Raw genomic sequence first — 17618 nt, 5'->3', positions numbered from 1 at the left:
CCCTGCTGGTCCACAGCAATTACGTTACAAATTAGATCCGGTCTGCTAAGTAACTTTTGATTGCCCTTGGCTTTTCAGCGTGTGCTAGAGGCTGATGGTGTGCTTTCTTTAGGAAACAAAATGAAGTTCCTTCACAAGAAGAACTAGCTCCTTTCTGCCGAAATACCAACCCAAAGACTATTTAAGACACTGCTCTTGAGACACCTGCAGCGTTTCAGTTTGATGGAGGAGAGCGGAGTGAGCCGACTGCAGCTTTAAGTGATGACCGATGCTGTTGGTGTGCTCCTTTATGTATTTGGGTAGAATTTGTACATAATGTGCTGTAAGCTTTTGTAACTGATTTTGTAATGAGCGAGAAAAACTGTGGTAAATATTTGTATATTCCTGAAAATAACAGGTGCTTTTTTTTTTTTTCTTTACTATGAATTGAGTTATGCTTGGTGCAAAAATGAATAGCTGATTATGTGCAGCTGACTGTCTCAGCAGAACCACTGACTTCAAGGGATGTTTGTGAGAGCTACACTGATGCCTGAATACTGCGGGGATGAATGAGCTCGGGTACGTGGGAGAGGTTGTACGCACAGGGACTGCTTTCATGTGGCGGAGTTGGGTTTTTTGGTTTTGGTTGTTGGGTTTTTTTTCCTTCTAATTAATTTTAAGAGAAAGACGTAACAAAGTAACTTGATAATAAGGTACTTGGTTCACAATACAAAACTTCCACTTGGTTTGAACTCTGGTCAGTAAAGTACTTGTAATCCATTCTGCACTAAGACTGCTAAACCTGAGGAGATCTCAGTTCTTTGACATGCAAGCTGCAACGAGTAGGTACAGTACATCCTTTCCTAATATATGTATGTATGGTTTCTAATAAACTTTGTAAATATACCTGTTTGGTTTTATTCCTTGCAAACCTCAGCGGTTTCTGATGTTGAGTACATACAAAACCAGTAACTTCCCTGGGATTTTCAATGAATTTGTAATTAAATTAGAAAACAGTTATTATGAACCTGTCTTTTACTAGGTTTGCTATTTCACGACATGTAACTTGTTTTTTCTTCAATGTTTTTCTCTAGGGCTGAGACAAGGCATTTTACATCCTTGTTCTGTTACTCTTATCCTAACAGAAGAATCTCTTAAATACTTTTTTTTTTCTTGGCATAGGTTAGCAGCAGATTACTTTTTGTCATTGTATCGTAGACGCTGCTTCTGAACTGTGGTATTTTCAGGTTGGTTTTGTGCTGCATTGGCTGGATGATCAGAGTAGAATACAAGCAGCCTTTGCCTGGATTTCTGATGAGCTGACTGCTGACATTTCATGAGTCTGCTTTCCTTCTGCATAAATTGCAGTCTGTTTAGGTGGTGTTTCCCTTTCAGTGAAGGCTCTTCAGCAGGACAGGAATGGTTAGCTTGCCATGGCTGCCTGCACAGCTGTGAATGTTGCCTTTTGATCTGGTAATGTAACTCGCGTTGAGATGCTGTAAGTTTTCCCTTAGTCTGAAGAAGAAAATATAAAATACTTGAATACATTTGCAAGTCTGACGGCTAATGAAAATTAGCTAAAGCTTCTTACCTTTAGAAAACAAAAAAACCCCAAACCCCAAACACTGGTTTTTTTTTTTCATTTGCAGCGAGATTTCTGTAGTTAGATTGGCTTTGAGGCTTGCGCAGTTCCTAACCTGACAGTGGTTCTGGTTTGCTATCAGCCTCATATAACAAAATTGAGGGATTCTTCACTAAAAAGGTGAAGTAGTTTCCTTTTTTTTTCTTATTTCCCTCACACATATTTATACAAAAGCTTCTTAAGTGTACATGAAATGTCTTAAAATACAAAGTGCTTTTGATTCAATGAAAACATAATCACAAATGTTAACATGGTGCAAGTTCCAGAATGACTTCTAGATGTTACTCAGAGTGGAAGGAGTAACTTCACTTGTATCAGGTGGATTCTGGCTATTTTATAAACAGCAGCTGCCAGTAAATATACTGGTGAATGCATATTTATCTTAAGAAAACAACGGGTAAACCCAAGATCACTGGCTGAAGGAAGTGCTGCAGAGAAGAGTTGCTACAAAGGCAAGAAAAAGCCACAGAAATGGTGATGCGCAAGAATGTATTGCTGTAAAGCTGTTCTCCTCCGTCTGCACGTCAAAAATCTAAGTAGAAAGCTTTTAAACACTGTATTACCCATCAATGCGTCTCCAGTTTTTGTAAAGCAAATCGGAGGAGAGTAGCAGGCAAGGTGAGATTATGTTTCAAAACACTTGTAGATGCTGTTTACTCTCAGTTACTTATTACAGATGCCACCTTGATTTTCAGAGGATGGCACTGTAAACCCATCCCCGTGTCACCGGGAGGCCTGAAAGGGTCAGATGGACAGAAAATGGGGGCTGGTGGTTTGCCTTCAGTATTAGTTGTTAAAACTAACGATGTTCCTGAGCGTGCCATGCCGTTAGTGCGCTCTTTAACCGAGGAGGAAATCCTGTAGGAAACGCAAATCCAGTAGGAGACCCGTGTTTTAAATGGGTGAAGATCTGTTTCAAGCCTCATGGTACAAAATACGTCAAAAACAAGTTTGAGAAGCTCACGCCCCCCGGGAGCCGCTCCCGTAGTGTGGCAGGCAGCGTGACGTATTTATTTTTCCATTGTCACCGAAGTTTAAATAAATCCCGCTCAAAACCCTACTGTGGCCGCAGGGCACGGAGGGAGGGGGCAGCGGGTGGCGTCGGTAGCGATTGCCGCCACCGGCAGCGGGGGTCGGGCGGCCCCGGGGCCCGGTGTGCTACCGTCGGCAGCCGCAGGGCCCGGGGCCGCTCACTCTCCGGAAACCGGCCGCAGCCGTCCGGGGCAGCCCTGCTCACCTTCGGAACCGTGCCGGCCGCCCCGTGGCCCCTCTCCACGGCCGCCCCCGGTCCCGGCTCTCGCGAGAGGCCGCCCCGCTCCGCGCGCCTGAGCGAAGCCTCGCGAGATGTGCCCCGCGGTGCCTTGCCCCGCTCTCGCGAGCGCCGCGCTCTTTCTGTTCCGTCGCGCACGCCGCCGAGATGGTGGGTGCCGCCGCCCGGGCCCGCGGCCGCTGCCTCCCGCTCCAGCACGGGGCCGCGGCCGGGGACCAGCGGGAGGGGGCGGGGGGACGCTTTTCCGAGCCCGCGGCCCGCGCAGGGCGCGGCGGGGAGGGTGTTGCGCGGCGGCCGTCCGGGCTTTCCTTCGGCGGGGCCGAGCCACCATGGCGCCCGGCCGCGCCGCCGGCGGGGAGCGACGTGGACCGGGAGAGGGCGGCGGGTGGGCCTGCCTGCGGCTGCTCGCGTCGCTCACAGCCGCTCTCTCGCTTTCCCGCAGCCTTCCAGACTGAGGAAGACCCGGAAGCTGAGGGGACATGTTAGCCACGGCCACGGCCGCGTTGGTGAGTGGCGAGGCGGCGGGCGGAGGGCCCGCGGCGGGTGCGGGCCTGGCCCCAGCGGCACCGGCCCGGCGCTGAGGGGCCGCGGGGTCCCGCGCAGGCTCTGGGCGATGGCGAGCGGCGCTGCGGGTGGCGGCGAGCCGGTGCCGCGGGGATGGGCTGGTCCGAACCCTTGCACGTTCTTGAGGCTTCTCTGGATCTGTAGCTTGGGCAGTGCTCGGGCGGTGGGTGCTGGTTGTGCGACATCTTTAGCTCACGGGGCGGTGCTGTCTCCTTTCTGACCCTTTGGACATCCCCACCTTTTCTTGTCACCCTACTGGTGCCGGCATTGGTGCCTTCCACTCCTCTAAACCCCCCAGTGGCACGTTGTGGTTATTGTTTTTCCTCCTGTGGGGTTAGCTTTTAGTTGGCTCATCTCGCTGAATGGAGCTGAATTCAGAAGAGGGGGTGGAATTAGAATAATCAGCTTAAACTGACATTGAACATACCTCTGAGCTCAAGTGTTAATGTGTAATATTCTTAGCGTAACAAACTTAACTTTTTCTTCTAGGCAAACACAGGAAACATCCTGGAGGGCGTGGTAATGCTGGTGGCATGCACCATCACAGGATTAACTTTGATAAATAGTAAGCTAACATTTAAAATACGTATGAGCAAGGTGTATGTTCCTGAAGTAGAAATAACTCACTTTTATATGGGAATAAACAAATATCCCTGCCATTCTGTATGTTTTTCCGCTAATGTTAAGTGTGGCATTATAGCTACAGTCAACTCATGTCCCTGTTCACCCTAAAATCAAAGGCCTTTTCGCTTAAACCAGGCATCTTTAAGAGTTCAGTGCAGAATTCGTTAAATTTGACCAGACTTGCCTGTTACAGCGTGGTCCCTGCTTAGCAATGCACATGCACAATGTTACGTTAAATCCAAATGGTGTCCTATTTAGCTGCATACTGTTAAGGGAGAGGATGTTGTTGTCTTGCCGAGACTAGAGTCACATCTGGACACTGCCTGTTGTCCTGGTGTGCTATAGTACTCGGACAGTAACCACTAATCTATATTCACTGGCTGTGACCGTTCTTGACTCAGTCAGCCACCAGGTTAGTGACAGGAGCGCTGAAACGCCTCTGGCAGTGCAGCCCTCCCTGGATTCATGGAGTTGGGGTTGCCCTGGAAGTAGAGGGCTGGACCAAACTCACCAGTGAGAGGGATTGAGTTGTGAGTTCCAACGGAGGGAAATGCTTCAAGAGAAAATAATTTCCTCTTCGTTTGGATACTAATGGTTGTTACACTAAAATACTGCATGTATTAATATGAAAGCACAATGTGATGTTTTGATTACTTGATCAAAGAAAGATGCTTGTTTCAGTATTAATCTGTAGTCCTGCTTGTTCAAGGTGAATTAGAAGTATGATCTAATGAGGAATGTGTTTCTTTCACAGTCACCCTGGTTACTTTGGAAAAGTAGGCATGAGACACTATCACTTGAAGAGAAACCAAAAGTTCTGTCCTACTGTCAATTTGGATAAACTATGGACACTTGTCAGTGAACAGACAAGGCTCAATTACGCAAAAAACGAGGCTGGACTGGCCCCCGTCATTGATGTTGTGCGCTCAGTAAGTTCCTGCTCATGTTCAAACGTGCAGTTCCTGGTTATTTCATGTGTAATTTAGCTTTGTGTATCCAGGTAGGAAAATGGTGAACTGCAAATAAGCTACAGTACTTGAATATTTGTGAATTTCTGGGGACAAATATCTTGGCCTATAAGTAGTTACACAGGTAGTTAGCTGTTACGCTTTTTCCTGTAAGAACTTCTCATATTTCTGTGTTACTGTGGACGTGGGCTTATTCTGGAAGATGGTCTAAGATTACTTGTTTAAAATGTTACTGAAGGCATGTATAAAAACACAGCAGAACTAATCTCATTTATATAAAGTCACTTGTTTAATATCGAGACTAGAGTCACATCTTAACGTGTTTGATTGTTTTGGTGTGCTATAGTTCTCGGACATAAACATCTGATCCCTATTCGCTGGCTGTGATGTCTCATATCTCAGCCTGCCACCAGATCAGTGACACAAACTAGTCTGGCCGAGTGGGTATGTTCTGCGCCCCAAATTAAGATACCTGTGTTGTCTGGTTACACTGCTCAAGTGATGACTTCAGCGGCTGTCCTTTTAATGTAAAGGACAGGGAGGAAGTGAGAGTATTCCAGTGGTAGGGAAGCAAAAGCTTCAATTGTACATTTAGGATGTGCAGAAGAATCCTTTGCTCTGTTCAGAAGTATGAGGACCAGAAGTCATTAGGTAGTAGATAGCTGTGGAAGTGCAGCCAACTGCTCTTCCCTTCAAAAAAGCAGGGAAAGGTTGGCGACTTCTTTACCAGATTTCATGGTGTTTTGTGTATATGGAGTATGGCGGGGAAAAAATCCAGCTTGTAAATTATAGGAAAAGTTCAGTTTGTGGTTTCCATTTTGTCTTTGAACAAATGCAACTCCACTAGGTCATGCAGGGGATCTTTCTTTCATTGGTATCAATTTTATATTGGAAGCTGACGATGAATGAGGTCATGGTGATCATGATTTTTGTTTTAACTGGTGCATACTAAAAGACAGGTCTGAATGTAGGAGCCTGCAATCTGATTACAAACACTTAATGGGTTTTTTAATCTTTCTAGGGCTACTACAAAGTCCTGGGCAAGGGGAAGCTGCCCAAGCAGCCTGTAATTGTGAAAGCAAAGTTCTTCAGTAGAAGAGCAGAGGAGAAGATTAAAGAAGTTGGAGGTGCCTGTGTGCTTGTGGCATAAAAGCGTTTGTTTTATTCAAATTTTTTGAATAAAGACAATGTTTAAGATTTGCTGATTTACAGAGGTTCCTGATTCTTTTTTCCTAACTTGTTCAGACACTGTTCACACTTAAGTCTGGCAGTTTTTGATTAGTGGTTTGACTGCTGCTCGCTATTTTTTGACATTGCCTGGCTACAGCATTTAGCATGTACAAATACCTCATTGCTCTGTCTTTATGGGGGAGCAAAACAGGCGGGTTCTGCCTGTATTTGTGCAGCTCTTTCAGCTGATGATACTCTTTACAGCTGTCTGTGGAGAGGTGACTTTGTGGTCTATTATGAGGATTTTTGTTCACTGAAATGACAGCTAGGTGCAATCTGTGGGGATGCTGCCTTGGCCTTTGGGAATGAAATAGCAAGAGTGTGGACAAAGAAATGCAGTGTAACAATGTGGACAGTAGTACAGCAAAAATTGCTGTGTGAAAGAGACTTGGTATGGGGAATCGCTATCAATAAGCTTTGTGATCAATAGGCTGCTTCTTGGGTTAGTGAAACAATTCGAGTCCCTTTTCCACTAAGGTGGAAGTACAAGGTGGGGTATCGGAAGGAATGAAGGGGAAATCCCTGGGAATAGGATAATAATAGGTCATTAGGGAGGGCCTGAAATAGGTGGGAAGAAACAATTCAAGGCTTCTACGTTGTTATTGCTGGGCTTAGGTCATCAGAAGTGCATAAAGCAGGTTTTTGCAGACTGTGAAGGTTGCCTAGTATGCAGCTTTCACAAAAATAGCCCTGGCTTTTGAGCAGAATAGTGCTGTGTGGTGTGCCTGAGCAGCTAACAGCAACTGTGCCCCCAACAGAAAAAAGTGATCAATGTTTCTTTTCTTATCGGCATTATGCATAGAAAGAAGATGAACTAAATTCAAAATACACTGTGGTTAAATTATTTGGGTTTTTTTCCTGGCATTGTTAATGAAAAGTCTTTATAAATTACAACTCTTCTATTTGCCCCTCCAGTGCTTCAGCTGCTGCTAAATGGGTGACAGCTGTCTAGCTTCTGATTGCAGTCAACATGCAAAATGCAGACCATTTTAATCCATGTGCTCTCTAGGAACTACTGGTGTAGTACTCCCGAGTACCAACTGAGGTGTTTGCATCAGAACATGAGGCTCATGGTCATCTGTAGTGGAAGTTCTATCTTCACTGATCATGTAACATGTTGCTTCTGCAACCTCTTAGCTAGACCTCTTAGAACACATGATGTTTGTTTGAGATCTAGGCTGACTTCATCCACCACAGGACAAAACTGCTGCTGCATGTACTAATGCTGAATTCCACTGGTTTGTAGGAACTGTAGCAGCAGCATGGTATCCTTTTGGGAATTGTGGCAGACTAGCCAGACAGGTTGCATTAGGCTACAAGCTTTTAAAGCTTCTTGTCAGTGTTACTGAACTGACAGATGGCATTAAGGGTTAGTAAGAGCAGTAATGTACTTAAACTGTTGCTCATCAAGCAATTGCCTGAACTAATACAGTAACTGTTCACTAACTTTTGCAGTCCATACCCTCCTCAAGTAAGGTACATAGTTTCTGAAGTTACTGCATGTGGGACAGAAACGGTGCCAGCTAGCTTCAGGCTTTCTTACAGCTAATATAAAGCCATGGCACAGCTCTAGACCTGCACTATATGGGTTTCTGATGTATTTGGCTTTAAAAGACCATGCTTGCTTAGTTGTAATATCAAAATAGGACTTCAGTTGCCAATGCAAGGCTTGACCCTGCATGCCAGAGCAGAATCTAATGGTAAAAATAAAAAAATTACTTGAAGCTAGTGAGCTAGCTCTTAAGTGTCAGACCAAAAGCGTGTAGACATCACCTTTTTTTATGCTCACTGCTAGAAGTCTTGAATTACTGCTAATAGTTGCGAGTTACCTTCTAGTATATGTGCGGTATGATCTGTGATATCATCCTAGTTAACGAACTTCTAACCTAGTGTTTGGCAATATTTTAGAGTAAAGATGACCTGCTTTATTTTGATAAAATAGTGCTGAGCCAGCGATGCTGCTCATTGTGAAGAACTCTAACTTGAGCAGTTTGTAAAACGCTGGGGTAAGTGTATGTGAACTTTATCTCGTTGACTGCTGGGACCACTGGCTCCTGAGACATGATGCTGTTTATCCTCTGCCAAAGTTAAATCGCTTGTCCTCAAGGGTGAGTCGGGGGTGCTGTGACATAAGGAATGTTCCAGACCGCGGAGGCGGTGTTCACCCACAAGTACCTGCGCACACGTGGCAATGGGCAAGTGACCAGCATAGGTAGGCACCACTCTCCGTTCCTGGGTATTTAATGTCTTAATATATGATGTCTGAAGTGGTTCCTGCAGCTCTTGCAGCACCGCTTTTGCACGCAGAAGGCCTTCGAGCAGCAGGTGTGCGGCGCCAGCTCTGCCCTGCCCTGCTGGAGGACGGCTTGGGCCCGCAGAGGCTGCAGCTTTGGGTTTGTGGGGCAGCTGGGCCTCCAGCAGGGCACCTGCGCCAGGCCGTGCTGGGCTACCTGCTGCCCCGGCGGCCGCTTGTCCCTTGCGCCCGGAGGAGCGGGGCCAGCGCGGGCCTAGCGGCGCGTTCCCGCTCGCAGCGCCATGGCTACGCGCCCCGGCACCCGCTTCCGCTGACGTGCGGGCGGCGCGCCCCGCCTTAGCCCCGCCCCGCCGCTTGTCACTCACGGCCGCTGGGCGCGCGAGGGCGGCCGTTGGGCGCGCGGGGGCGCCCGCTGCCGAGGCGGGAAGTTTTGGCGGTCGTTGGCGCGCGCCCTCCTCTCCCCTCAGCGCCCTCCTCTGCCCTCTGCGCCAAGCTGCCCGCGGCGGGGCCGGCGGCGGCCGGGGCTTGGCTCCCCGCCCCCCGGGGGTGTGAGGGGCCGGGGCAGGCACCGCCGCCCCGCCCGCCGTTTGGGGTGCGGTGCTGGCGGGGGTGACCCTGGGGGGCCGGGAGATGGCAGGCCCTTACGACCTCGCGGGCGGGCTGCCCGCGCCACCTCACGGGGAGCTCCCGTGAGGCTGCTGGGAAGGCTCCAGGCCGGCTGCCCGCCGTGGCCCAGTAAAGGACTTTACCTGATAAAAACAGGAGAAATGACGAAGCTAGATGAAGACCAACTTCTTAAATGTAAAACTTATTCCTTTTTATTTGTTCGGATTTTTGTTTTTAGGGTTAGATATTTTTCGGTTACATATTAGGACTGATAAAGATTATGTTTTGGTAGAGGGGGATGGTTTTATTTTTATTCAATGTTTTCCAAATTCTTGGTGACTGGCAATATTGCTAGTGAGGCAGCTATACACAAAACTGGTAAAGCTGATATTTTGGCATTTTAAAGTTCTGTAACGAGCCTTGTACCAAGGTCCATGTTTAATGGAGGGAAGAAGATACAAAAGAACAATCTGGTTGAGAAAAGGGAACACAGGCAATTGAGAGACTTGCATAGAGAGTTTATCCCTAAAATACAAAAATGATGAAGTTGTGAGCGTGTATGGTTACAAACCTCTCTAGTATGAAATGTGTTAATGCCCTGCGATCTCTGGACACTTCCCTTCAACTTGCCTTGGGGTGGCTGTTGCGTTCCTGAGGCCCGGACTGATCCCTTGCTCCAGAGGCAGCCCCCCAGCTCAGTGCCTTTCCTTTGCCCTTGGCTGAGCTGATGCAGCAAAAGCCCAGTACGTTTCTTCCCATTCCAGGTGTGACTCCCCAGCTCTCCCCTGTCTTCATCTCTGGCCTGCGTCCTGCCTCATTACCCTCACGGCACATCTCCAAATGCAATTATTTTCTTTGTAAACACTGCTGCTGAACTAGGTGTTTCCCATCAGGGTAGCCAAGTCACTGGTATTTTAGCTGCGTGACTGCTTGTTTGCCTACCTGTCTCAGTACGAAATTTTAAACACTTTTTATCACCCTCACCTTTCCCCCTCCTACCAAAAAAATTGTATGTTGTTTCATATGTCGTGCAAAAAGCATTGATTAAAATGTATGGTAACCCACTTCTGCTCATTTAGGCACAGGTTTGGCCTCTATGGTGATACAGCATTTCCCAGTATTAAGCTCTGTTGCACTGGTTCTGTGTGCATGGATGGGTGCTCTGGTCCTGGGCTGTGGTTTCTTTGTCTAAACCATGTGGTAGTCTAAGACCTCAACTTCCTACTGCAGAAACTACACGTTATTGTAGATGCTGGCTTGTCTTCTTAGCAACAGTGGTTGCAAGAAACAATAGGGATGGAGCAAGCTGAGAAGCTGTGCTGCTCTAATTGCATTTGCCTGTGAAAGATGGTTGATGAAGATGCACTGTAAAAAGTGAGCTCATATAATAAGCACTGATATAAAGTTTATTAGTTAAACCACAGGCACAATTACCACAGCTCACTTTTAAAGGGACCTCTAGCTTTGAAACTGCAATCAGAAGTTGTAGTGATAGGTTTGAATTTGTCTAAGTGAATTCAGTAAAGCTGATGGATGTCTACCTGTTTTCATTTGTTCCTAGAATGGGTCTTGGGTACAAAATAAGATGCAGACTTTAACGTACGGTCCATTTTTTTCTAAAATATTGTAAATAGCAATGACTGGGATGCAGCACTGATTCTAGTTGTGAATTTCTGAGTGAATTTTGCATTGTAAAAGAAAAAAAAAAAAAAGACCTGTTACTAACCATTTCCACTGGCATCTGCCCTGAGACAGAATCCCTCAAGAAAATACATAGCTGTCAGAGTAGACCTGCTGCTTTTCTGTGCTGGGGAAAGCTGAAGATCATAGCTGCAAGTTATATACTGCTGGTAGCAAGGGCACCATTCCGAGGCAATGAGCCCCAGGAGGTTTGGTCAGCTGCAGGGATGATTCCAAGGGAGGATGAGACTGTAGTTGCTTTTTCTGCTTTGATGCAACTTGCAAAGGTTTCCCTTTGCAGGTTGTATCTGATCTGCATTTCTCAAAATGTCAGAGTTGAGGATGGAGCATGAAATGCAAAACTCTGTTTACCTTGGGGAGCTTGCGTTGGTAAGGGGAATGCTGCCCTGCTTGTGGGAAGTTCAGGTTTGGTCTGTAATTTGATCTGTGGTCATCTTGACAGTTGAAATTTGATTATGGCAAAGTGTATTTTATTAAATTTCTATAAAGAAGATTGGCAGAAGATGCTGTACATTTATCAAGGCAGCTTTCTAACATTGCATTGCTGAAATGATGAATGTATGATCAGTTGTGCTTATTATTTGCTTTACCTGAAAACTCTGAAACATTGAGGCAAAATTGTAAAAGCAGGCAGAGAATATAGTCTTTTTTATTGCACAGTTTCACTGCTTCTGGCAGGAAATGTACAGCATGTGACAATTCAGCCTGGTGACAGCTTTGTAAGTAGATCAATAGAAGAGATTACTTAAGTTTATACAGAAGTTGCAGGTACTATAGAAAGATAGCGGGATTATGATTTGTAAACCTTAAACCACACTTTCCTGCACAACAGGCTGCAAAGATATTATTTTTTTGTAAAGCAGGTATGTGATTTTCAGCTGCAAGGAACTTCCTCTTTCTTCACAAGCGCTGAATCAATGTTGTTTCTGAGAACCTGCATCCCACTGTTGCCTTCTAGTTTGTGCTTGAGTGATCAAGCGTTTTGTTAAGTGAAGGGGTTGTCATGAGCCATTTTGTGACTCTTCATGTTTTTGATGTCAAACTTCAGCCAACAGAAATGGAGACCCTGGATCTGTTGAGGAATTGTTTGGTGTGCAAATGGGACCTGCGGAGGAGAGACCCCAGAATGCTACCTTGCCTTCACTCGTTCTGTAAGGACTGTCTTCCAGATTTGATTCAAGGATATAGCAGTGTTCCCACTGAGTATGAAGTTCTATATGAAGGTAATGTTCAAGAATTGCTGGCTTGTGCTCTTTCTATTACAGTATTATAAAAGTAGATGGATTTAGAAATGCTTTTTGTATGCTATTCCTTTACAGTACTACTTTAAAAGAGTAAACTGGGAGACTCAAGGTTTGTATTTGTAAGAGAGTGGATTGGGAGCAAGCCTCCTTCATTAATGTTTTTCATCCAACAGCAATGTTTGGAAGAGAAATGACACAGTTGGGCAATATTTAGCATTTTCCAGAATGCACCAAGTTTCAGTTACCAACTTTGACGTTATGAATATTTGATTTGTTTAGCTTAATAAGTGAATAAATGCTACAATGTAGTTTCTAGCCTACATTTTTATCTGATCTTTTGGATGTGTTGGACCTCTCTGTGATACCGGTTGTGGTGATAGATTTATTCATCCTTCCCTACCCCCTGTGCACCTCCACCCCCCAACATGAACACAAAAACATCCTGTTCTTTGTTCCTAACAGAGGTTGTAATAATTGTTAGAACACGTGTGTTGTGGTGCACTGAAACTTTTCCTTTTATGTCATTGTAAACATGGTTTCTGTCGATCTGAACCCTTCTGACTGTAGGGTATACTGTAAATCACCCTAACAAGCTGAGGAAACTAGTGAGGATGAGAAGCATTTTGTGATTGTGGCTTTTGAAATCCTGAAGTTATTTCTACGATTTTTGGTAGCGATGGTAATAGAAAATACATAACTTTTTTGGAATAAGACAGGACTTAGATGACAGAATACAGTCATTTTAACTCGATGAGTCTTAATTGCCATGGGGAAGCATTCCAGACTCATTACTAATTTATAAGAAGAGCAAAGGCATGTAGATTACTTGTATTTTCACAGGCTTTGAACTTCAGATGAATAAGAGGCATCGTTTATTATCTCTTCCATAGCAGATTTTAGAATCATGTAGGAAGAGAAGATACCTTCCCTGAGGTGATGGTAATCTGAATTGATGAGATAACATAAACTAGACACGTTCAGGTTTGAGAACAAAGGGAAACAGTGTTAGGAGATCACTGTAGAAAGGCTAGCAAAACACAGAAGATAAAGACAAAGGGAATAACCTGATGGTAAAGGAGAAAGGCTATTTGTATGTAGGGTGCAGACAGAAAAACATATAAAAGTAGAAGACGACAAAGAGCAAAGCAGTCATTTCAAGTAAATGTCTCCTTAAAATTTTTAATGCCCAATCATAGAGGCTTTAAAGTCTGGGGGACCTACTTTATAACAAAATGCTGTTGATAACAACCACTCCTTTACTTTTTATGTATCCTCAATGGACATCTAAGCCATTCCTCTCTCCACCTTGTTTGTGAAGTGGAAAAGTTAATTTATACCACTTGGTGATCTTGGATGAAGCGCTGGAGGTTCTCATGAGCTGTTAAAATATCAGATATTTCTCCAAGCTCCTGAGTGCATTAGGAATTATTTGTCTATAGCAAATTGGAGCAAGTATTAGTATATTTCTGTATACTTGTAGTTTCTCCATTTACTTCCTCATTCTCTTGTAGATAGGGAACTTCTATGACAAAAAGCGAGATTAGAGAAAAGAAATAATGAATGGTGATGACCCAGTAAATGAAGTGAGACACCAGGTGCAGAGACTCAGTTAACATATGAGCAAGAAGAGCAGCAAAACCAAAACATCTGTGTCTCTTATTTAAGTCAATGGCTGAAACTGCAAGCACCATAGGTCAGCCAGGATAAATTTATGAAATCTTCTGATGGCATGATGCTAAACATTGCTTGTCTTATCTGCACTAATTGCTGAGTTATTGCTGACTGTTAAAGGGAACAAATGTGACTTAAGCTATTGACAGATGTCCACTTGCTGCATTTTATTATTTCTATCTGAAAGTACACAGTTTTCTTTCACTTGTAAGGTAGGTGCTATATACATGGATCCCTAATTGTGAATGCTTGTTAGCGAGGCACATCCAAAACTCAGCCAAGCATTGGTCACACTTGCATTTAGTGTGTTCAGAGATATCTTCAAGGAGGTTTATTTAAAGAAAAAGATTGAGCTGTAGGACTCCTTTGGCTCTAGGCTTATCTTCAATTTGATGTTTTGGTGTAAGAAGTGTGGTGTACTGGTTCCGGCTGTCAATATAAAACACAGTGCCTTATCTTGTACTAAGTATGTATGTTAAAAATAACTAACTAAAAAAAAGCACATCTACAGAGTTCTTTAAACTCTATTTAGGCTTACAGTGGAGTATAGTTTGGCCACTTTGGTTTTACAGCTTGTCTATTTCCAGGACCTGAATAACCTTGTTTCGATGCAATCATACAAGGCAAGTGATACACTGCATCACATCTATTAATTCTGAAGGAGAATACCTATTTGGTTTAATTAGATCCACTTCACGCCAAATACATGTTTTATTTCTAAAAAAGGAAGCAGAAAGGTAGTTCTAAAGAGGGAAACTGTTCATAACGTGTATATTTAGACATCTTAAAATGTATTTAAAGTTGGTCAGCCCTTCTTACTCTGTCGTTCAGCTGCCAAATCCAAAAGGGAAGTGAAACAAAGGGGGGTTTAGTTATATAAATAAGAAGCTGTAGTGTGGGAGGTTATCTTCAGAACTGTTTCCTATAACCTATAATTGGGTCTCCAAGGAAGTGTAAATTATGCCTGCAGCTTGAGCTGTAGCTAATGCTCTCTGAGAATAATTATTCTGATGGTTGTTGGAGGAAAAAGAGCAGAGGAATAGGTGCAACATGTGGACAGCAAGTACAAATGTGTTGTGTATCATAGCTCTACTGTTTGTTTCTTTATGCTAATCAATTCTCATGATAATAATAGGTTAATTATCTGCATTGATTTGTTTCTGAGACAGCCAGCTTGAGGGTTCTTTCTATTTAAACCTGAGCAGACTGGAAGACCTTGAAACAGCTGCTGCTTTTGATGTTCAAAAGGTCTTTGTACTCAGTTTCCATACCTGGTGTAGAGGTTATGGTTCTCACTTTCAGAGATGATTGCTGCAAATTATCCACAGCTCTGTCACTTATTGGAGTACTACAATATCAAGTACTTGAGAGCACTCAGAAATTTTGGTTCTTTCTTTATTTGTGCTTCTAGAAGGAATACTCTGAATGAGGGTCACTGCCTTGATGTTTGCTTACTATTCCCAGGGTTTGATACAGTGTGGCAACTTTCATTAATAGGAATAAAAGTGCCATGGGATGCGCAAGGTCTGGTCTGTGGGGAACTAGGGCTCCAACAGTATATGGCAGAACCATGTTGTTTTCTTGAAAGCTGATTTTGGGTATCCCAGGTATGGAGTTGGAGTGTCCAGACTGGGTAACTGTGTCTGATTACTGGATCCACTGTCCTTGAATTTCCATTTTCCTCAACCAACTGTCTAGTTACTATTGCTGATGGGAGTGTGAGAGTGGAAATAAATACGTGGCATATGAAAAAGGGCTGCAAACCAGTTCAGCAGAAGAAACTGCTGCTGCTGAAGCTTTTCAGGGCTCAGAGGTGTGTGTATAAACATAACACACACAGGGATGTCTGTACATGTGTTGCTTTTTAGTGCTGGTGGTTTTTGTGGTGGTGTCAAGTGCATTAGCCTACTATGGGTGATAGCTGAGTAGTGGAGCCCCGGAAGGATGTAGGTGTAGGACTATTCCTCCACATCCCTCATGTCATGAAACTTGGGAGTCTGTTCATTACAATCTGGTCTTCAGTGATTGTTCAGTACTAACTGCTAACTCAAATACACTGAGAATATCTTATATGTGGTTTATCCTGCATATAATTCTGAAATAGGGTTTTGTTCTGCATATCACAGTGAAACAGGGCTTCATTCCAATGTTAGGATCCTTGCTAGCCTTTCTAAATTCATGGTCATCTCTTCAGCAGTGAAATGTGATGTCATAAATAATGACTTATGCAAATGTTCTTACCTCCTTCCTACCAATGTAATTTCCTTAAAAAAAAGGAGCATGCCCATAGCTTTTTGCTACTTCTAGAAGTTTTGATAACAATAGTGGACTTCATTTGGCATCATGATTGCACCATAGCTGAATTTGGCTCCTGATCTCTTAGTATGTTAGCTGTTGTTTGAATCCTGTAATTCCATGTTGAATTGCTATTTAGATCCAGATATTGCATCATTCTCATACGTACAAACAGTGAGTCTCTAGGGCTTCTGAATACTCTCCCCTTCACCCATGGTGCTGTAATAATGGTATATTTAAATGAGCTGTCTGCAAAGTACAAGCTCTTCAAACAAATTAACAATGTTGTTTAGAGTGGTAAGGTGGGAAGGCAAGAAAAATACTTAGGGAGCGGTCTGCAAGATGTGCTGTGGGAGCGAATGGTGGTGTAAGACCTGCTGTTACCAGGACCTGGAAAGGCACTTCTCTTCAGTTCTGCACCCTTGCTCCAGGTCAGTCTGAGTGGAGAGAAGACCCAGGCAAGAAGGGAAGTATGATGCTGCTATTTGTTCTCATGACAGGATTTTTATTCCACCGCTTCAGGAAAAATACAACCAAGACAAGTTAACAGAGGCCTGAATGAATCTGAGAGGCAAGGGCAAGTAAGAAGGCAGGAAGAAAAAAATATGCACCTTCTAGTGGCCCGGTACATCATTCTGCTCGACTGATTTGTCAGCATTTCTGGCTGAAGAAGGGGAAGCAGCCCCAGACAGTCCATAAAAAGTGCAGCATCTTCAATCTGCAGTACGGCAAAGCCTGATTCCAGGGAGTGCACTGTGTGTGCAGTTCTGCTTAATAACCACCTGCTCCCCGACACAAGTGACTTTGTGTGTAGCCCCCTAAGTGACTGTTTATCCAGAGGACAGGTAAGGGGTTTCTAGGAAATTGTACCGTACTGGTGATTTGTGCTCTGAGCATGAGCACAGCGTAGTGCACTCCCTTTGTGTTGTTAAAGTAGCTGCTGCTTGTGGCTATTTGTAAATATGTATGTAAGGTTTGCTTAATTTCAGGGTAATTGCTTCACAAACGGTTCTGTATTGTTTTTATTGTGCCAAGCTATCATTAGATTCTTTTGGGAATTTATATTGAAAAAAGTTGGGTATTTACAGGGAGCACAGGTTTTTATTACATGGAAAAGGAATCAAATAAGAAACCCAATTAGCTGAATGAGTATCATCTCCAAAACTACCACATTCAGGGAATCCCTCCTGTGCTTTTAATGAAGTCTTAAATATAGAATTCAGTATTAGGACAGGTGAGAAGGTGCTTACTGATTAGTCCTCCTAGAGTAGGGGATTATTTCCAATACAGTATTGCCATGCTGTCCCCATTATTTTTTCTGTTAACTGTTATGCTCTTTGTTCTGCTTTTGTTATTAAGCTTAGGGCTATACATGTCTTACATTCATCTCAAGGGAGTGTTAGATTCAAAATCATTATAAATCACAGTTACTTGGATATTTAAGGTACACTTTGATGTTTACACAATCAAAGCTGTACTTGATGGTCTGTGGTAGTGAGTCTAATACGAAGTTCTGACCTGTGTGTGCGTGCGACTCAGTCCATGTGTATCTCTGGAACAGCAATGAATT

General features: G+C 44.0%; 3 protein-coding genes and 2 non-coding genes across 10 annotated transcripts in view; all 5 read left to right on the top strand.

Annotated features, from left to right (window-relative positions):
• Positions 1–2191, top strand: part of DENND2B (DENN domain containing 2B) — a 183560-nt gene extending 181369 nt beyond the window's left edge. For all 6 annotated transcript variants that reach the window (XM_040608181.1, XM_040608182.1, XM_040608187.1 and 3 more), the window contains one exon: positions 113–2191. In XM_040608181.1, the coding sequence (XP_040464115.1) occupies positions 113–147 (35 nt within the window). In that variant the 3' untranslated portion in view covers positions 148–2191. The remainder of the gene's footprint in view (positions 1–112) is intronic.
• Positions 2192–2931: 740 nt separating this feature from the next.
• RPL27A (ribosomal protein L27a) lies at positions 2932–6252 on the top strand. The gene is made up of 5 exons (XM_040608189.1): positions 2932–3041; positions 3334–3397; positions 3945–4020; positions 4834–5008; positions 6069–6252. Exons 1-5 carry the CDS (start codon positions 3039–3041, stop codon positions 6195–6197), a joined length of 447 nt encoding a protein of 148 aa, XP_040464123.1. The 5' UTR covers positions 2932–3038; the 3' UTR covers positions 6198–6252.
• Positions 4373–4504, top strand: LOC121095280. The gene has a single exon (XR_005830051.1). It is a non-coding gene; the product is annotated as a small nucleolar RNA SNORA3/SNORA45 family (small nucleolar RNA).
• On the top strand, positions 5342–5473 carry LOC121095281. The gene has a single exon (XR_005830052.1). It is a non-coding gene; the product is annotated as a small nucleolar RNA SNORA3/SNORA45 family (small nucleolar RNA).
• Positions 6253–11841: 5589 nt separating the features above from the next.
• The window catches only part of TRIM66 (tripartite motif containing 66), a 48989-nt gene continuing 43212 nt past the window's right edge, over positions 11842–17618 (top strand). Inside the window, exon 1 of the mRNA XM_040609322.1 lies at positions 11842–12061. Coding sequence (XP_040465256.1) covers positions 11842–12061 — 220 coding nt within the window. The remainder of the gene's footprint in view (positions 12062–17618) is intronic.

Source organism: Falco naumanni, chromosome 10 (assembly GCF_017639655.2).
Source record: "Falco naumanni isolate bFalNau1 chromosome 10, bFalNau1.pat, whole genome shotgun sequence".
In the NCBI taxonomy this organism is placed as follows: Eukaryota; Metazoa; Chordata; class Aves; order Falconiformes; family Falconidae; genus Falco; species Falco naumanni.
The sequence above is the reverse complement of the archived record's forward strand: the minus strand, read 5'-3'. Positions and strand labels throughout refer to the sequence as shown.